This window comes from Psammomys obesus, unplaced genomic scaffold (assembly GCF_907164565.1).
Source record: "Psammomys obesus unplaced genomic scaffold, mPsaObe1.curated_primary_1811, whole genome shotgun sequence".
Classification (NCBI taxonomy): domain Eukaryota; kingdom Metazoa; phylum Chordata; class Mammalia; order Rodentia; family Muridae; genus Psammomys; species Psammomys obesus.
In genome coordinates this window covers 7,830,457-7,849,453 of record NW_026588752.1, presented here as the reverse complement: position 1 = coordinate 7,849,453, position 18,997 = coordinate 7,830,457, and the positions used below count along the sequence as shown (strand labels likewise).

The window sequence follows — 18,997 nt, the reverse complement described above, 5'->3', positions numbered from 1 at the left end:
GGCATTCTCAACCATTGTGCTGTTTCTCCAGCCCCTTTAGTTTAACTTCTAATCACACACACTTGTGAATGTGAGTGTAGGTGCTGGCAGATGCCACAGGATTCCCAAGAGCTAGTGTTACAGGTGGTTGTGAGCCATGGGACGTGGTGCTATGAACTGAATTTGGGTCTCTTACACGATCGGTATGCTATTGCAACCACTGGTCCATCTCCCCAGGCCTAATTGTTCGTTTTTTCCTGTTTTTCTTTTTTGGTTTTTTTGAGACAAGGTTTTTTTTTTTTGAGACAAGGCCTTGTGTAACAAGGCCCTGCCTGGGACTCACAGAGATCCGCCTGCCTCTGCCTCCCGAGTGCTGGTCTTTTTTAATCCTAGGGAGATTTTTCTTGAGTTTTATTTTCAGTATTTGTCTGTGTCTTTGCTTCAGTTTTCGTCTCTGGGGCTTCTGTTGCAATAACTTGTTTGCTTCACGTCAAGAGTGACTTAAAATTAAAAAAATTTTTGTTGTACATGTTTCTGTGCCGGGGTTGGCATGTGTATACTGTAGGTCCGTGTGTGCAGTGTGTGCCATGGCGTGTATGTGCAGGTCAGAACAACTTGAGGGGGGTGGATCCATCTCTGTACTGTGGAGATCAAATTCAGGCCCCCAGGACTGGCGACAAGCATTTTCACACACTGAGCCGTTTTGCTAGCAGAGTTGTCTTTTTCTCTTGATTTCTTTTTGTTCCTTTCTTACCTTTAGGAGCCTTAGACTCTGATTTGCACACCACAAATTGCCGCTGGTACGTGTGCAGTTTCGGGTGTTCTAGGAAGGGAGTAGGACTGGTGCAGCTGTTGCTGTAGTACGGTTTTCACACTTCTACATTCCAGGAAATGTCTCACGGTGTGTCAGACTCTTCACCGCTCACCCGGTGCAGTCCTTCTCGAGGGCATCATCTCCTTGCGTTTTTAATTTGTGTCTCCTGTGGGGCATCTCTTTATATGCTCACCAGACATTTATATATGTGTGTGTACATGCAGGGCTGTGTGTTAGCTTTTTTCTTTCTTTTTCTTTTTTCTTTTTTCTTGTTTGTTTATTTGTTTTGTTTTTGGAGACAGGGTTTTTCTGTGCACCTTTGGCTCTCCTGGAATTTACTCTGTAGACCAGGCTGCCCTTGAACTCACAGAGATTCGTCTGCCTCTGCCTCCTGAGTGCTGGGATCAAGGGCACGCGTCACCGTTACCCAGCTGCGTGTGTATGTTTTCAAGACAGGGTTTCACTGTATTGCCCAGCCTAACTTAGAACTCCTGGGTTTGCCAGGCCACCGTGGTGCATGCCTTTAATTCCAGGACAGGAAAAAAAAACCAAAAACAAATGAAAACAAAGAACAGAAGAGCCCCTGAGCTCGAGCAGTTCTCCCACCTCAGCTTCCCAACAGCGCAGACAATAGGTGTGTATTAGCACACCTACACTTTTTTGTTTATTTATTTGTGTGTACATGTTTGTGCACGTACGCATATATGTGGTTATATGTGCACATGTGTATGGAGCCTAGATGTTGACTTTAGTTATCTTCCTTAGTCACTCTCTTCCTCACTCCCTCCAATTCCCCCTACTCTCTGTTTTGTTTTGACATGGATGTGATGCTGTGTGTATGTATGCATATACATGCCTGTGGAGGCCAGCAGAGGGCCTCAGAGGTCCAGTGTCCTGCTCTATTCATCTTCACCCTCGTCCCTCGAGACAGACTCTCACACTGACGCTGGCAGCCAACAAGCCGGTGATCCTCCCGCCTGCTCGCCCACACGCAGCACTGGGGTTAACGTGTGTGCCCTCATGTCCAGCTTTTTAACATGGGGTGCCAGGGGTTTAAAGTCGGCTCCTCATGCTTGCACCTATGGAGTCATTTCCCTGGCTTACCACCGCCTGGCCCAAGACAGGGTCTCTTATTGAACCTAGAGCTCACTAATTTGTCTAGACTGGCTGGCCAGTGAGCCCCAGGGGTCCTCCTGTTTCTGCTTTCCCAGTACTGGGATTACGGGGATGCACTGCTATGCCTTGCTTTGGATGCGGGTGCGGGTGCTAGGGATGGAACTCATGTCCTCAGGCTTGCATAGCAAGCACTTAAACAACTGAGTCATCTTTCCGCCTGTTTGTACACAATGTGTCACTATTTATGGATTTTGCTTCTCCATTTATTTATTTATCCATTCACTTATTTATCTGTCTATCCATTCATTCATTTATCTATTTATTTATTTTTGAAGCAGGGTTTTTCCGTATAGCCTATCCAGGCTGGCCTTGAACTCACAGAGATCCTCCTGCTTCTGCCTCCCAAGCGCAGGGGATTATGGGTATGTGCCACCTCGCCTGGCTTGCTTTTTCCTTTTAAATTAGGATTTATTTGTATATTCTACTTCAAGTCCTTTATACAGGATGTGCAAATACTTTCATCTATTCTTTGCACTGTCTTTTGAGTTTATTAATCTCTTTTGAAGCAAGTAGTTTTAGTGTTGTTCCCTGTCTTTGATGGGTCTCTTCTGTAGCTCAGACTGGCCTTAAACTCATTGTGTAGCCCAGGCTTGTGTTGAGTTAGTTGGTCCTTTTACTGTAGTATGGCCTCAGGGGGCCATCAGCCAGCCCATACTGCTTGTCAAAGATTTATATTTTGATGAGGTTCAGTTTATCCTTGACAGTGTAATTATGCCTTTTTTCCAAAAAGCTGTGCCAGCTGGGTTTGGCTCATGCCTATAATCCCTGCACTCAGGGAGGCAGAGGCAAGTGGATCTCTGTGAGTTCAGGACCAGCCTGGCCTACAGAGTGAGTCCAGGACATCCAAGGTTACACAGAGAAACCCTGTCTCGAAAAACAAAACAAAAAAGCTGTGTCAATTGTAGCATGTGTGCGTGAGTTATCTTTCTGCCTTTTCAGAGAGTGATATCAAGGGTCTGTGTGCCTCAGTTATTTCTCAGCACTGTCACTGCTGAGAAAGCTCATCTCAGTAGAACATGCTGAAACAGTCCTTAAAACTTCCAACTCCTGATTTTCCCACCCAGGGGAGCTCAGTTGTCATCTTAGAACCAGGATGTTATTCCTAAGGCTAGCACTCAGTGTCACTGGCAGATTTCTCCAGGATGGCTCTCCACCTTTGGCTGCAGGGTTCACAGTGGCTGCCTCTGTTTCTTTGGTTGGAGGTGTCTGTGACTCTTGAGCTCTGAACTGTGTGAGCAGCTGCTGCTGTGTGGATGGGAGAAGGGGTCAGTACCCAGTGTGCCCTGCCAACTGCGAAGGCTGTAGGTAACACATTCTCCTTTGGACTTTGCAGGTGAAGGACTTAACCCAGTACCTGGACCCGAGTGGGCTCGGCGTGATCAGTTTTGAAGACTTCCACCAAGGCATTGTGGCCATCAGAAATGGAGGTAGGTCAGTTGGCTCCTCCCTGTGCCCCACCACCTCACCTTTCTCCTCAGTGTTCCGTGACTAGCCATTCATCCCCAGCCACTATATAGCCCTTGTAGGTCTGAACTCACAGAGATCTACCTGCCTCTGCTTCTCAAGTGCTGGGATTAAAGGCGTGCACTGTAACACACAGCTTAGCCCATTACTTCTTGGACTCCCAAAACATCTGGTGTTCAAGATGTTCTCCTCTTACCAGTTTGTTCTGGAAACCCTGCCCTCCATGATTGAATGCCTCTCAACTGGTTATTTACCATGTAGAAAGCTACTTTCCTTCTCCAACAGTTCATGAGGGGAAAGAAAAAACAAACAAACAAAGTATAGAGTTATATATTTTCCACTCATTCTGTCCCGAGAACGGGTTGCTGTGTGTGCTGCATTGTCTGTGGTCCACCTTTTCAGTAGAATGTACTCATCTTGTTATACCTTTGCACTTCCCACTAATGCTCTGGTGTGTGTCCTGATCATCATCCAGAGTTCAGCTTTTGTTCACCGGCTTTTTTTTTTTTTTTTTTTTTAAGCAAATGTAGCTATTGTGACATGCACAAATCCTGTGTGTGGCAGTTTGAGTTGTGACAGATTCCTGATTTTTTTTAAAATTTATTTTATTTATTATATATATATATATATCAGAAAAGGGCACCAGATCTCCTCATAAAAGGTTGTGAGCCACCATGTGGTTGCTGGGAATTGAACTCAGGACCTCTGAAAGAGCAGCCAGTGCTCTTAACCACTGAGCCATCTCTCCAGCCCCAGATTCCTGATCTTGATTCTCTAATCTCTGATGAGCCTGTCATGGCAACTCCCTCCCACCTTTTTATCAACCCTAAGCTGTTTCCTGTCACTGTACATTAATTCTTTAGTTTTCACATACATGTATGTTCTGTACATATTTGACTTCTTTCCCTCAGTATGCCTCTTGGATCCACCTTGTGGTTTGCACATGGCTGTGGCTGTTTTCAAAGTGTGGAATGGTGGCCTACTGTGCTACTGCTTCTTGCTTGTCTCACTTTTGGGATGTTTGAGTAAAGTTTTGAAGGATGTTGTGTATGCAAGCTTTTGTGTGGATGCATATGCCTAGCCTCTGGGTATATCTTCGGTGTCTTCACTGTGGATATGCCGTTTTACCCTCACCAGATAGCCCATCTATTGTCCTTTTGACTCAGCTTTTGCAACTATGAAAAGAACGGTTCATTTGTCTGTCACCTGCCAGAAGGTGAGCTTGATGGTGATGGAGTATGTTAGCGGCACACATGAAGTCTTGCCTGAGAGGGTCCATGGTTACCAGATGAGAGGAGGTTTGAGGATGCTTTTGGACCTTGGGTCTCAGCATCTGTCTTACATTCCTGACAGTGTCACTTAGGACTGAGTCCTCAAATGGTTTTAGAGAAGTTGCTGTGTTCTGTCACCTACGCTACTCCTTGATTCTTTCTCACACATAAAGCTGGTATGGACACCAGCCTCTAGGGATAATATTGAGCCGGCATCAAGATGAGACAAGAAGACCGGTGGGTGAAACCACTGTTGTCTAGGCAGAAGACAGCAGCTGAGACTCCCTTGCAGGCCAGCCTTTCCTAGGGAGGAATAGGAAAGAGAAGGGAAAGCTTGATTACTGGGTGAGGGACAGCACTTGACAGGTGAGCAGAGAGCCAGGCTGTGTGCTGGGGGAATGGACCAGGACAGAGGGCCGGCCATATTGATGGTCCAGTCACTTTCACAGTGAAGAGGACGTGGGAGAGGTGGCAAGTGAGTGAACAAAGCTGAGCACAGGGGCCTTGTAGGGAGTGAGGTGAATTTACTGAGATAGATGAGGTAGAGAACAGCTAGGAAAAATGCACAGTCCCCAGACTGTATCGACTGTTAGCCTGACCTATAAGTGATAGATTGCAAGTAGTTAGATTTTAAGTTGTTTTTTCCCAGTTGTATGTATTTATGTGTATATGAATGTAGGTGTGTGCCTGTGGTTTCAAGTACCTGTGCAGGCCAGAAGAGGGCACCAGAGCCCCTAGAGTTCAGTCCCTCATGATTTCTTTACTCGTCAGTTATTAAAAAGATACCTTGATATTTAAGTGTATTTTAAAATCTTGTCATTAAACAAACCAGGAATGGTGATACCTGCCTGTAATCTGAGTATTTGGGAGGCTGAGGCAGGAGGATTGCCAAGAGCTTGAGTCTAGCCTGGTCTGTATAGTGAGTTCTTCATAGTGGGTTACAGTGTGTGACTCTGCCTCATAGATTATCCCCCACCTCCAATACCCTGAAACTCATGGGAAGTATATTTGGAAATGTGGTGGGAAGTGAGACAGCAGGCTCAGAGGCAAGCGTGGTTAGGTTGCTTGTCACCATCAGCTTTTCACATGGTTCATCTAGCCATGGGCACATGTGATAAGTTCACACAAAACATGTAACAGCTGTCACTCCGAATGTTTTGTTGAAAACGGGCATTTCTTTGCTCATTATGCCATTGTAAGTAATGTCCCATTTCCTTTGGAACCACAGAGCACTGAGCTGAGCACGGCTCTCTGGTCCGCCTGTCAGGCAGTGGTGTCGGCTTTGCACCATCTCAGCGGTATCCTCCTGTCACCACAGGTGGGAGGGAGGTGTGTTGTTGGTACTCCCTCAACCGGGGTGCTCTCCATGCCCTGTCAGGGCGAGTCAGGGTGGGCCGATTGGTTTACTCAGGTTTGGGTAGTCGACTGCTGGAGGAGCAGCCGGCACTGTGGGTAGGTAGAAAGAATCTATGTAGCAAGAGATGTCTGTGTGAGAAGATTTCTCCATGGCTGCTAGTTAGTGTGTCCTGCTGGACCCGAGTTAATGTGCAGTGGTGAGCTCTTTGCTGTGGGGTGTCCTTGTATCTTAACTTAGAAAGTCCCATTCTCTGGCCTTCTGTGCTCTTCAAGGTCATCGCCTTGTCTGTCTGTAGGAGGGCTTGCTAGATGGTGCCTGTGGCTGCCTTCTGATTTAGGTAGGTTGGTGTAATGACTGAAGGAGCATGTAGATGTTTTTAATCTCTGGTGACAATTGTCTGAAAATGTCTTGTTACCCCAGTTCTACCCCAGTGTGCCAGATGGGACTCATTCGTGAACTTCTTGTGTCCCTGTGCCTTCTTGGGATGATCTGTAGCCGCGGTAGTGCCTCCTGTCCTTTCCACAAGGGAGGCACTTCCTGGCCTGTGTCTGAGAAGGGGACAAGCTGGTCTCAGTGAAGCTAACAACCTCTCCTGTCTCTACGAAGCCCACTCTCTTCTGCCTTCTTCTGTGAGGAGCCATTTCCTGGCCTGCCTTTTGGTGGATTCCCCCTGTTATACCCAAACTCTGTCTACCCTGGAGCTGTCCCTGTCCATTTTCCTGGGGTTCTGTTTTGTTATTGGTTTGGCTTTTTTTTTTCATGTAATTGTTTCTGTTTTGGTTTTGAGACAGGTCTCACTACCTAGCCCTGGCTGGCCTGAAACTTGCCGTGGAGACCAGTCTTGCCTCAAATTCACAGAGATTCACCTGCCCTACTTCCCGAATGGTAGAATTAGTGTGTGTCCCAGCACACCCAGCCTTTGGTTGGTTGGTTGGTTTTGAGACCAATGTAGCCCAGATTGACCTCAGACTTGCTATGTAGCTAAGTATGATGCTACATTTTTGATCCTTCTGTCTCTGTCTGCCAAGTACTAGAATTACAGGTGAGCTTCACCATTCCCACCTGGGCTATTTCATTTGAGACAGGGCCTTACTATGCAGCCTTGGTTATTCACCGTGTAGCCCGTGGTGGCTATGAACTCACAGCAATTCCACTTTAGCCTCCAAGAGGTCAGATGACAGGTATGGCAAACCCACCTCTGAAAACATTACTTTGTAGAGTTGAAGCGGATAGATATAGTATAATTGTAGGCCCACCGCTTTTTTTTTTTTTTTTTTTTGAGACAGGGTTTGTCTGTGTAGCCCTGGCTGTCCTGGATCTTGCCTTGAACTCATGAGAGCCACCTGCCTCCATGCCCTACTCCCCCATGCTGAGATTAAAGGCATGCACCACTGCACCTGGCCTGGGGTTTGTTTTTTAATCTAATCATTTTTCCATTCTTTTTCATTAATATTTTTACATTAATTTAATTAGAAATGTAAATCTCCCAGCTAGTTGTTAGAAGTAGTTTAGATACTTCAGGGTCTCAGTCTGATGCCCCTTTAGGAGGGCATTGCTTTGAGTTTCGCTTGTAGAGACCAGACCCTGGACCTGGAGGATGGGATGGGCCTTCTTAGTGGGGTCCTTTCTGGGGGTGAGCTGTAGGTTGCTACAGAGATAAGGTTAGATGAGGCAGGCCTATGAGAAGTGTTTAGAGACTACAACAGATTTTTTTGCCTTTGGTTCTGGATTTCTAGTGGGAAACAGACAGATGATAAGGTGGGAGACTAGGGGCTGTGGGGGTTGCACCAGGCAGAGGGTGTGTTGTGGGGGCTGTGCCTGGTATGTTTGGGGCTGCAGGGGAGCTGGGATCAGAAGGTGGAGGAATGAGCAATGGAGATATCATCTCTCTAGTGGTGTAGTGGGAGGACTTGGCCTTTTCTGTGATAGAGCGAGCGAGCCTTATGATTCTGCTCTAGCCTAAGCCATGGAGAGTGCTCAGAGTAACAGTCCTCTGCCTCAGCCGTTCTGCCAGGACATTGCGGGAAATGCCCAGTGCACCTGCTGATTAGGGCAGTGACTTTGCTTTTCTGCCTCTGTAATTTTGGGGTTTCATTTACATTTGATTAGGAAGACACAATGAGACTAGAATAAAACATGAAATAGAGAGGGTTTTGAATTATTTCGTAGCATTTAGAATAAAGGAAGTCATGCGTTTCCAGTGAAGTTCACTTCAGGTCTTACTGTAATATACAGGTGTAGCTAAGACAGCCTGTATTGCCCGTCAGCCTCATTCCACACTGGGGAGCAGCATAGTAAACCACACAATATATTGACCCAGTTTACAGGGAAGTGCAAGACGCCTGCTGTCACAGCCACAAGCACTATTCCAGGAATAGAATGAGACAGGGAACTGTTACAAATAGGCCATGGCTCATGCACCCCTAGATCTGGAAGGACAAGATAAATGCACATTAAAAATTTCCACTTAACAACTAGCTGTGGTGTGCACACCTTTAAGCCCAGCACTCAGGAGGCACAGACATGTGCATCTCTGTAAGTTCAAGGCCAGCCTGGTCTACATATCAAGTTCTAAGGCAGCCAGGGCTACATAGTGACACCATGTCTCAAAACAAAAAAATTCCACATAAGGAGACCTAGGCAGGAGGATCTCAAGTTTAAGGCCTGCCTGGACAACTTAGTGAGACCTGTCTCAGAGTAAAAAAAAAAGAGGGGCGGGAAAAATGGCATAGAGGTTAAGAGCACTGCCTACCCTTCTAGTAGACCTGGGTTCAGTCCCCAGCACCTGTGGGGCAGGCCCAGATGGTCCAACAACATCCTCTTCTGGTCTCTGTGGGCATCAGGCATGCAGGTGATGCATGCTGATTACTTGCAGGCAAACACCCATACACATAAATAAATAAACAAGCAAACAAACATCACCAAAAAAAAAAAAAAAAAAAAGGAAAGAAAAACAACCCAGGTGCCTGGGGAGATGGCTCACTGGCTGCCCTTCCAGAGGTCCTGAGCTCAATTCCCAGCAACCACATGATAGCTCACAACCATCTAGAATGAGGTCTGTATACATAGTAAATAAATAAATCTTTTTAAAAACTGTAAAACAAACAAACAAACAAACAAAAAAAAAAAAACAGAGCAGGGGAGATGGCTTGAGTTCCCTGCCTCCATGTCAGGCAGTTTATCACGGCCTGTAACTCTAGCCCCAGGAATTCAGTGCCTCTTCCGGACCCCACAGACACCTGCACTTTCAAGCACCTTCCCACACACAGACACATAAATCTCTTTTTGAATGAAAAATAAAATAAAAAGAGGGGGCAAAACCATTTTTTTGTTTTGTTTGTTTTTGAGTTTTTTTTTGTTTTTTTCTGTGCAGTCCTGGCTGTCCTGGACTCACTCTGTAGACCGTGCTGGCCTCAAACCCAGAGATCATCTTGCCTCTGCCTCCACGTGCTGGGATGTGCCACCACAGTTAGAAAACACAAATAGGAGGAAGCCATGGGGAGCAAGCCAGTAAGCAGCATCCCTCCATAGCCTCTGCATCATGTTTGAGCTCCTGTCCTGAGCTATTATGTGGAGCTGAAGCCCCTGTGTCCCTCTTTGCTAATGGGAAATGTGGCTGAGACAACGTTCAGCCTTCTCAGTCAGCTAGAGGGACCCAAAGCTGTTTGTCCCAAAGTATCCTCCAAGGTCCTTTGCCTAGAGTTGGCCTCACTAAATGTGTGGCACAGAGTGAAGAGAACAGCAAAACAGCCCAAAGGTAAAGCAGTGCCGTTGAACACAGCTAGAAGGCGAACCATTTCCAACCAAGGTGACAGTTGTTTGTCCCATGGCATAGACGTTTCCACAGTGGGAACATGCCCACAGTGGTCAGCTATGGGAAGCTCAGTTCCAGCTGATGCCCGACCTTCCCAGTCAGTTTCTGCTGGATGCAGAAAAACTGTTCCGACTGAATTCAATTTAGTGATGTCATCTCTCTCTGTTGCCATTTGTTCTTTTACTTGTAGACCTCTCAGAGTCCTTGAGAGGATTCTGCTCTGCTTGGAACTCTGGGTGTATGTGTGTGCTCGGGTGGAGGGGGCACGACACAGGGATGACATGACATGACTCTATGTCAGCCTTAATGGGGCCCGGTCAATTTCTGCTGTATGTTTTGAGCATCAAGTGTGATGATTTTTGGACACCCTTGCTCTCTATTTATTCCTGTGCTTATATTTAATAAACTTATTCCTCCAAAAAGAAAAAAAAATAAGAAGGCACGAATAATTTTAAAAAGACTATAAACACGCCAGCCACATTGACGTCTCCCTCTGTGGATGCCATATGGGTTGGTGCTCTTAGATGGATTGCATACCCCAGGCTGCAAACACATGCATGGATCTACCATGCTTGGTGGGTTTTCAGAGTTTTAGGTTCCTAATTTCAGTTTTGAAGGCTCAAGCAAACTTGTTAACATGGCAGTGGGAAAACTTGCCAGAAAAGTTTCAGCCTTAGCCAGTCGTGGTGGCACATGCCTTTAAACCCAGCACTCAGGGAGGCAGAGGCAGGTGGATCACTGTGAGTTCAAGGCCAGCCTGGTCTACACATCGAGTCCAGGACAGCCAGCGCTACATAGCCATGTCATATGTGGCTTTGCTGGAGCCTTCCTGGACCAGATAATGCAGGGACACAGCTTGAGGTGGTGGAGGCCAGGTTGCCTGAAAGCCTGCATGATGCTGGGCTGGAGACCTCTCACCCTTCCACGTCCTGCGGCCCGTATGTTCAGCCATGCAGAAGACACACGATTCTTCTTAAACATCTGAAATTTGTTTTATGTGTTATGGGTTTTGTTTGTGTGTGTGTCTGTACCACACACACACCTGGTATCCATGAGGGCCAGAAGGAGTTACAGATGGTTGCGAGCTGCTGTGTGGATGCTGAGGATTGAACCCAGTTCCTCTGGAAGTACAGCTAGTGGTCTTAACTGCTGAGCCATCTCCCCCAAGCCCCACAAATCTTTTTTTTGTTTGTTTGTTTATTTTGTTTGTTTTTCAAGACAGGGTTTCTCTGGGTAGCCTTGGCTCCTGGAATTCACTATGTAAAGTAGTCTGGCTTCCAGTTAACAGAGACCCACCTACCTCTGACTCCTGAGTCCTGGGATTATAGGAATGTACCAGCATGCCCAGCCCCAACAATTCTTAAAAGCCACAGAAGAGAGCAACATGTACTTACTGTATAAATTGATGTGGCCAGAATCTCAGTGAGGGTCGAAGGACTTTCCCATCTCCTATGCGGGGCAGGCAGCATAAGGGTCTCTTGAGAGTAATCATAGCTGCTCTAAGATTATAATGGCTGCTCTGCTCGGAGGACAGTGTCTCACAGCATGAGCGTCCTTGCGCACCGCCTTCACATCTGTAGTGCGCTCTGATGCTTTGTGATGAGGGCCTGTGGACATTTGCTGTTGCTTCTCCAGTGTGTCCTGTCCTCAGCTCCCCAGGTCTGTTAGTGACCAACTCTCAGAACCCGTTGAGGTTTTATGCCTGTATTTTTCTTCCTTGGTCTAGATCAAATCATGAACCTTCTCTGGTCTTTTGCGGCCCATTTAGAGGAAGCCATTGCTGACCATTCCTAGGCATTTCTTCGAGGAGGGTCTGGGGAGAGTTGCTGTACCACTTGGCCCTTGAGATATGACTGCATGAACTGGGTGTGGTTTATACTTTTAAAACAAGTACCTGAGGATGGACCCAGGCAGCAACATGGCTGATTTAAAGCCAGCCTGGTTTTCAGGGGACCTTGCTTCAAAAAGGAAAGGGAAAAAATGAGACTATGCTTTTAAAAATTATTTTATTACTATTTTTAAAAACTCTTATGTGTGAGTGTTTACGTGTGTGTGTGTGCGTGTGCATGCCTATGCCTGTATGCGTGTGCGTGCCTGTATGCGTGCGCGTTTGTGTGTGGAAGCCAGAGGGACAACCTCGGGTCAGTCCTTACCTTCTACCTTGTTTGAGACAGGTCCCTTGTTCTGCGGCTGTGTGCACAGGCTCATTGGCCCACAAGCCTTGTAGGATTCTCCTGTCTCCATCCCCATCCTACCGTTGGAGAACCGGGATTACAGATGTGTGATACCATGCCTGGTTTTACGTAGACTGTGGAAATTTAAACTCATGAGTTCAATTCCCCGTGCAGCGTTGCAAGCACCTTTATCCAGCCTGACTGAACTCGTTTAAAAAGCACTGATGTAAGATTGAGTGTGCTAAAGGTATTGGCTAAGTAACCACGCTGTAAGTCAGTGTACTTCCGGTAAGAAAGTACATAGCAGTGGTGTGTCTCTGAGCATCTTGGAGACCATGGAATGTTGGCACCTCTTTCCACAGAGGGAGAGGCAAGTGTTCTGAAGTGTCGAAGATGTCTCGGTCATTGAGTTAGGAAGTTGGTGCTCCTTTAAAATTTACTTTCTTAGGTGCTGGAGAGATATTTCAACAGCTAAGAGACTAGGTGCTCTTGCAGAGGACCTGGATTCGATTCTCACCACCTATGTGGCAGCTCATAGCCACCTGTAGCTCCAGTTCCAGAGGATCTGATGCCCTCCTCTGGCTTCTGAGGGCACCAGCGATACATATGCTGTAGGGATACTTTTTTGTGGGAGAATCTAATCTGCTTTTCTGGCCTCTGGGCACCCCCACACATACGGATACACATAAATAATAAAGAACAGGTCTGGGCACGCTGTCCTATCCCCTTCATTCTAGCACTCACAAGGCAGAGGTGGTAGATGGATCGCTGTGAGTTCCAGGACAGCCTGGTCTACAGAGCGAGTTCCAGGGCAGCCAGGGCTACACAGTGAGACCCTGTCTCAGAAATAAAGAAAAATTTAAAACCCTTAAAACCAACCTCATACTTTAAAATATTTCCACTTTGCTATTTATTGGATATGAGTATGCCTCCATATGTATGCACACATGTGTCATGGCATGTGTGTGCAAGTCAGAGAACACCATTTAGGACCTGTTTTTTTTAACTCTGACGGTGTGGGTTCCAGGGATTAAACTCAGCTTGTCAGGCTTGGTGGCCGGCACCTTTGTCCACTGAGCTTTCTTGCTCATCCAAACCCACATTTTCTCATACAAGAGAGTTAACCAGAGGGAAAATAAAACTGTTGGGCACAACACCGGGTCACTGCATTGCTCAGTCAGACAAGATGTTGGTAACGTTGGGTCAGGTTGGTATGGAGCCCTCCTCGGGGCTGTAGGTTTTTACAGAATTTGCTGTCTTACACTTTTCCTTACAGTGTTATTTGCTCCTTTAATTAAAAAAAAAACAACAACAAAAAAAAACAGTTTTAAAAAAGCATTTTATGTACGTACCAGCTTCACAGCACCCTGGTAAGCCCTGTTGTCTACCTGGGAATCTGGCCTTGTGTCTCCCCCCTGCCCCCTCGGTATCCTCAGCTTGAGGTACACTCGCTCCCTTCCGTTGCAGTGACTTCCCTCGCAGTGACTTCCCTCCATGCGTCTCACGGCATCTCAGCCGTAGACGCCATCTTCCTTAGGAGTCCTAGCTGCACTCTGTGCCTCTATCTTGGACCTCCTGGACAGCGCTGGGTGGCCTGCTGAGGCCGGGTCTTCTCTCCACAGATCCTGATGGCCAGCTGTACAGTGTGGAGCCTGTCCAAGATGAAGAGCCCCCTGCCTGTGCCGATGAGTTTGACGACTTTGTCACCTACGAGGCAAGTGCTTTCCTGAATGCTAACTCCCTTTTCCCTCCTCTGTACTGCGGTCTCTGCTCCCTGAGCTGCCACAGCTGCCTACACAGCTGCCCTCTGCACATGGTAGTGGGCTCTGAGGGGTCTTGACTGTGGCAGAAACCACAGTCTGTTCCCGCTGGCAAGGTTGGGCTCAATCTCTACATGTTCAGAGTCATCCCTTGGGCTTGTTGTGGAGTAAAGGTTTGTGGTCAGTTAGGCTCTGTGGTGTTCTTGCTGTATCACCTTCTGCCAAGCAGAGGCAGAAGACATTAAAAATAATTGTCTGTGTTTGGGCACACTGCATAACCCTGCCTCCTGTCCTGTATCCCTTAATGTCTGCTTCCAGGGAAAACCAGGGTTGTGGTGTGTGTGATGTCTTCTCTCCTGTAACTGTGGGTTCCTTGTCACCTAGCTAGGACAAAGTCACAGCCAAGGAAGGCAGCCCACTGTAACTACCTACCAACCTGGAGAGAGCTGAATCTGGGGTCATGTGTCTGATCTATAGGGCTTTCTTCACAAGGCACTTGGAGCTGTTGTCCTGGTGCTCAGGGTGGTCGAGAGACAGGAACTTGGGGCCCAGGAGTCCATGCTGGCTGGCAATGCAGTGAGACCAATGTTGAAATGTGAGCCCATGGTGTGCTGGTAGAAGTGGCAGCAGCCGGCCTTACAAACTTTTAAGTGCCGTAGGCTGGTGAGATCTAAGGTTCTCTATAGCAAGTTCTCAGAATCTTGTCTTCTTTGTCACATGGGCTGGACTCTGTAATGTCTAAGTGGCTTCTTTTAGAGAGCTAATGAGGATTTTTTTTTTTTTTTGTCCTGATCCTAATTTCTCTTTAAAGGCTTATTTGTAATTATGTTTGTCTGTGGGTAAGCATCTTCACATGAGTGCAGGTGCCTATGGAGACCAGAGGCATCGGGTCCCCTGGAGCAGGAGTCAAAGGTGGTTGTGAGCCACACAATGTAGGTACTGAGAATCAAGCTTGGATTGTGTGGAAGAGCAGTAATTCACTTTCCCACTGAGCCATCTCTCCTAGCATTCTATTTTCTATTTCAGAAGGGAGAAACTTTTTTTTTTTTTTTTTGAGACAGGAGACAGGGTTTCTCTGTGTAACCTTGGCTGTAATGGACACTCTTTGTAGACCAGGCTGGCCTTGAACTCACAGAGATCCTCCTGCCTCTGTCTGCCAGGATACTGGCACTTCAGGTGTGTACCCAGCAGGGAGAAACATTTTTAAGTTTTTGTTTACTTTTAAAACATTTAAAAGGAGCTAGAGAGATGGCTCAGTGGTTAAGAGCACTCTCTGCTCTTTCAAAGGAGCCAGGTTCAATTCCCAGCACCCACATGGCAGCTTACAGCTGTCTGTAATGGCAATTCCAAGGGATCTGACACCTTCATACTAATGCACATAACATAAAATTAAATAAATTATAATAAAATTTAAAAAATTAATAAAACATTTGAAAGATTAGCTGGGTGTAGTGGCTCATGCCTGTAATCCCAGCACTCTGGAAGACGGAGGCAGGTGTACCTCTGTGAGTTCTAGGCCAGCCTGGTCTATAGAGTGAGTCCAGGACAGCCAAAGCTACACAGAAAAATCCTGTTTCATTTTTTTTAAAGGTTTCATTTTGGGGGGGATGGAGAGATGGCTCAGAGATTAAGAACACTGGCTGTTCTTCCAGAGGTCCCAAGTTCAATTCCCAGCAACCACATGGTGGCTCATAACCATCTAGAATGAGATCTGTATACATAGTAAATAAATAAATCTTTTTAAAAACTGTAAAACAAACAAACAAAAAAACAGAGAGCGGGGGAGATGGCTTGAGTTCCCTGCCTCCATGTCAGGCAGTTTATCACGGCCTGTAACTCTAGCCCCAGGAATTCAGTGCCTCTTCCGGACCCCACAGACACCTGCACTTTCAAGCACCTTCCCCCACACAGACACATAAATCTCTTTTTGAATGAAAAATAAAATAAAAAGAGGAGGCAAAACCATTTTTTTGTTTTGTTTTGTTTTTCTTTTGCTTTTGAGACAGTTTTTGGGTTTGTTTGTTTGTTTGTTTGTTTGTTTGTTTTCTGTGTAGCCCTGACTGTCCCGGACTCACTCTGTAGACCGTGCTGGCCTCAAACCCAGAGATCATTCTGCTTCTGCCTTCCAAGTGCTGGTATGTTCCATCACAGTTAGAAAACACAAATAATTTTAAAAAGACTATAAACATGCGAACTACTTCAGATGTAATTGCTTGTTCTTTTAATCCTAACACTTGGGAGGCAGAGGCAAGGAAATCTCTGTGACTTTGAAGCCAGTAAGTCTCAGGACAGCCAGAGCTACACAGTGAGACTCTATCTCAACGAACAAAAAAGATGCTGCGTATCGTTTTTCTTGGGTTGTTTCTGAGATAGGGTCTCTACGTAGCCCTCACTGTCCTAAAACTTGCTACATAGACCAGACTGAACTCTTGAAGATCCCCCCTGCCCTTGCTTCCCAAGCACTGAGATCGCAGCTTCCAACTTTTTGTTTGTTTGTTTGGTCTTTGTTTCGTTTTTTGAGACAGGGTTTCTCTGTATATCCCTGGCTATCCTGATACTCACTCTGTAGACCAGGCTCGCCTCAAACTCAGCCACCTGCCTCTACCTTCCAAGTGCTGAGACTAAAGATGTACGCCACCACCTCCAGGCTGTAAAGCTTTTTGAAGTAGAGAATCTATGGGTCAAATCCAGATACCATATTTGGGTCTTCACTGGTACTTAGAGATGATTAGCTTTTTACTGACTTGCTGATGACTCTGGTGGAACTTGGTGTGTTCAAGTACCTGCTGGCAAGGGTACATGAGTCATTAGTTGCTCATAAGCATTCCCTGGCAGGGCCTCCTCGTAGGTGTCCTGGCTCCTACCACCACTTTCCTGGGGGGACACCTTGGGCGGTTAGCTTATGACATGAGAGTGTTGCCGGGAGTTGTTGGGGAGCTGAATTAAGGTTCATAGGAATGCTCATGGGAAGAATGTTGAGCAGGCAGAGGGAGGCTAGGCCACAGTGGGTAGAGCCCACTTATCAGAATTTCTGGAGGGGCAGTGGAGAAGTCACCTAGAGAACAGGCAGAACCAGAATGATAAGGGTGTCCCAGATTATCCTGGCTGTGCTTTCTGGGTGCCTCCCTCCTCTCCCACTACTGTGAGCAGGAGAAAGGACCGCAGTAATAGGATGAGGAGAATGTCTCTTTTGTACAAGCTGTTATCAGGAAGGTTAAAGTGTACAACAAAGTTGCTGTCTTTTGTGCCCTGCCTGTTTGTTAAGGCCAGCAAGGAAGCTTCCCGGACTTTGCCTCTCCCCACCTGGCCAGCAGCGGCAGGCTTAATAGAGCGTGTCTGGGAGCAGGTTAAACTTTCTCTGAGGTGGAGATGTGCCTTCAGATGGGCACATGGATTTTGCAGGAACACCAGCATGGCTAACAAACAGAAAGGTGACAGTGAAGAGACGCCGGTGACTCAGTGAGCAGGGTCGCAGGATGAGGAGATCACCTCCAGCAACACGCCCTTCCCAGAGCCTGCTCTCAGAAACAGGCCTGTAAAAGTGCTGGCCAGCATCTGAGGGTAAGGAGATCCGAGAGCGCGCTCTGCCCAAATTCTGTTTCTGAGAAGAGAAAGGCTTGTGGAAGAACCATATCCTGGACTGTGGGAATTTTCGGGCCGTGTTAGCCATAGTTGGTAGCCTGAACAAGGTTCTCATCTGTCTTGGTGATGTAGACGATCTGTTGGCTAGTGTATGTAATGGCACATTGGAAAGCTTTTTTAAGGCACCTGAGTTCATCTTTAGTTTGGTAATAGATAGAAAATTTAGAAGTTGGTAATGTAGAGTTGATGGCTCGGTCCTAATTGGCTGGTAGATGTAGCCCAGTGGATGAGGCTGTGTGCTGTTTGCATTGTGTGTCATGAACTGAAGTGCCACTGTGCTCCAAGGTGAGTTTTTGTTTTTGTTTTTTTTTTTTTTAATTTTTTGCCTCTTTTGAAGGGTCTTGGGAAAACAGATTTGCTCTTTAGCTCGTTAGCACCTGAGCAGGGCCCCTGTACGGTAGCAGCTGGCAGAAACCTGAGTCTCAGGAGCTGGCACGGGGCAGGATGAGTTGGGCAGCTGTCCTCACAGTGCCTTGCAGTCCTGGTCTTCTATCTTTGTTGCTGATTTACATCTAGTAGAACATTCGTGAGCAATCTGGGGCTTCATGTTCGTGTACTGTATCCCACAGAGGAGCCTGAGTACTTTCCAAAGTGCCTGGGGATGGGACTTTGAAGTAAGTAAAGGTATACCTGCAAGTGTGTCCCCTGTGTGTGCCTGGGGCTCTTCGGTTACTCCACAGTGGTGCAGAAAGGGACCACTCCTTCAGATTTGAGTTGAGCGTGTTGTACAGCCTCCCTCCGGGATCAGATAGCCATGCCGAAATTTGCCTCTGCCCTTGCGTTGATAAAGTTAATTCTGTCCTGAGTTCTCTGCTTAAACCCCAAGGAAGGTGCCCTCCTTGGCCTGCTTCCTGGGATACCACCCTCAACATCACAAGGCCTCCCATGAGTAGGCTTCGGGCTTGGGACAGCTTTTCCTTTCCAGAAGGGAATGTGCTAACTGCACTGAGAAATTGTTACAATTGTTATTACAAGTGTCCAGGCTCTGCTGGCAACCCAGGGTGCATACGGCCAGGGAGGAGCAGTGAGGACCTGGCATATATGTACTAGAGGATTGGCTTTAAAAAATTACATTTGCCAGGCGGTGGTGGCACACACCTGTAATCCCAGCACTGGGGAGGCAGAGGCAGGTGGATCTTTGACTTTGAGGCCAGCCTGGTCTACAGAGTGAGCTCTAGGACAGCCAAGGCTCTAGAAAGAACCCCTGGTTCAAACTACCACCCTCAAAAAATTGCTACATTAATGTGCAGTTGTGGAGGTCAGGGGACAGCTTTTGAGAGTCTTTTCTCCTTTTCAGCCATTCCGGTCCTGGGGATCAAACTCCGGTGATCAGGCTTGATGGCAAGTGCTTTTTCTGGGTCGCCATTTGTTTTTTGTTTTATTTTGACAGTGTCTCACTCTGTAGCCTTGGCTAGCCCTAGAACTCAGAGACCTGTCTTTGCCTCTCCAGTGTGGAATTAAAAGCATACACTACCATACTTAGCTATCTGAGCCACCTTATTGGCCCTGAATTGTTCTTTTGGTTTTGTTTTTTTTGTTTTTTGAA

At 46.8% G+C, this 18,997-nt stretch overlaps 1 protein-coding gene across 4 annotated transcripts in view; it reads left to right on the top strand.

Moving 5' to 3' along the window:
- Rab11fip3 (RAB11 family interacting protein 3) overlaps positions 1–18,997 on the top strand; it is a 79,031-nt gene that overhangs the window by 32,343 nt on the left and 27,691 nt on the right. For all 4 annotated transcript variants that reach the window (XM_055604472.1, XM_055604471.1, XM_055604470.1 and 1 more), the window contains exons 2-3: positions 3,303–3,396; positions 13,672–13,763. In XM_055604472.1, coding sequence (XP_055460447.1) covers positions 3,303–3,396; positions 13,672–13,763 — 186 coding nt within the window. The remainder of the gene's footprint in view (positions 1–3,302; positions 3,397–13,671; positions 13,764–18,997) is intronic.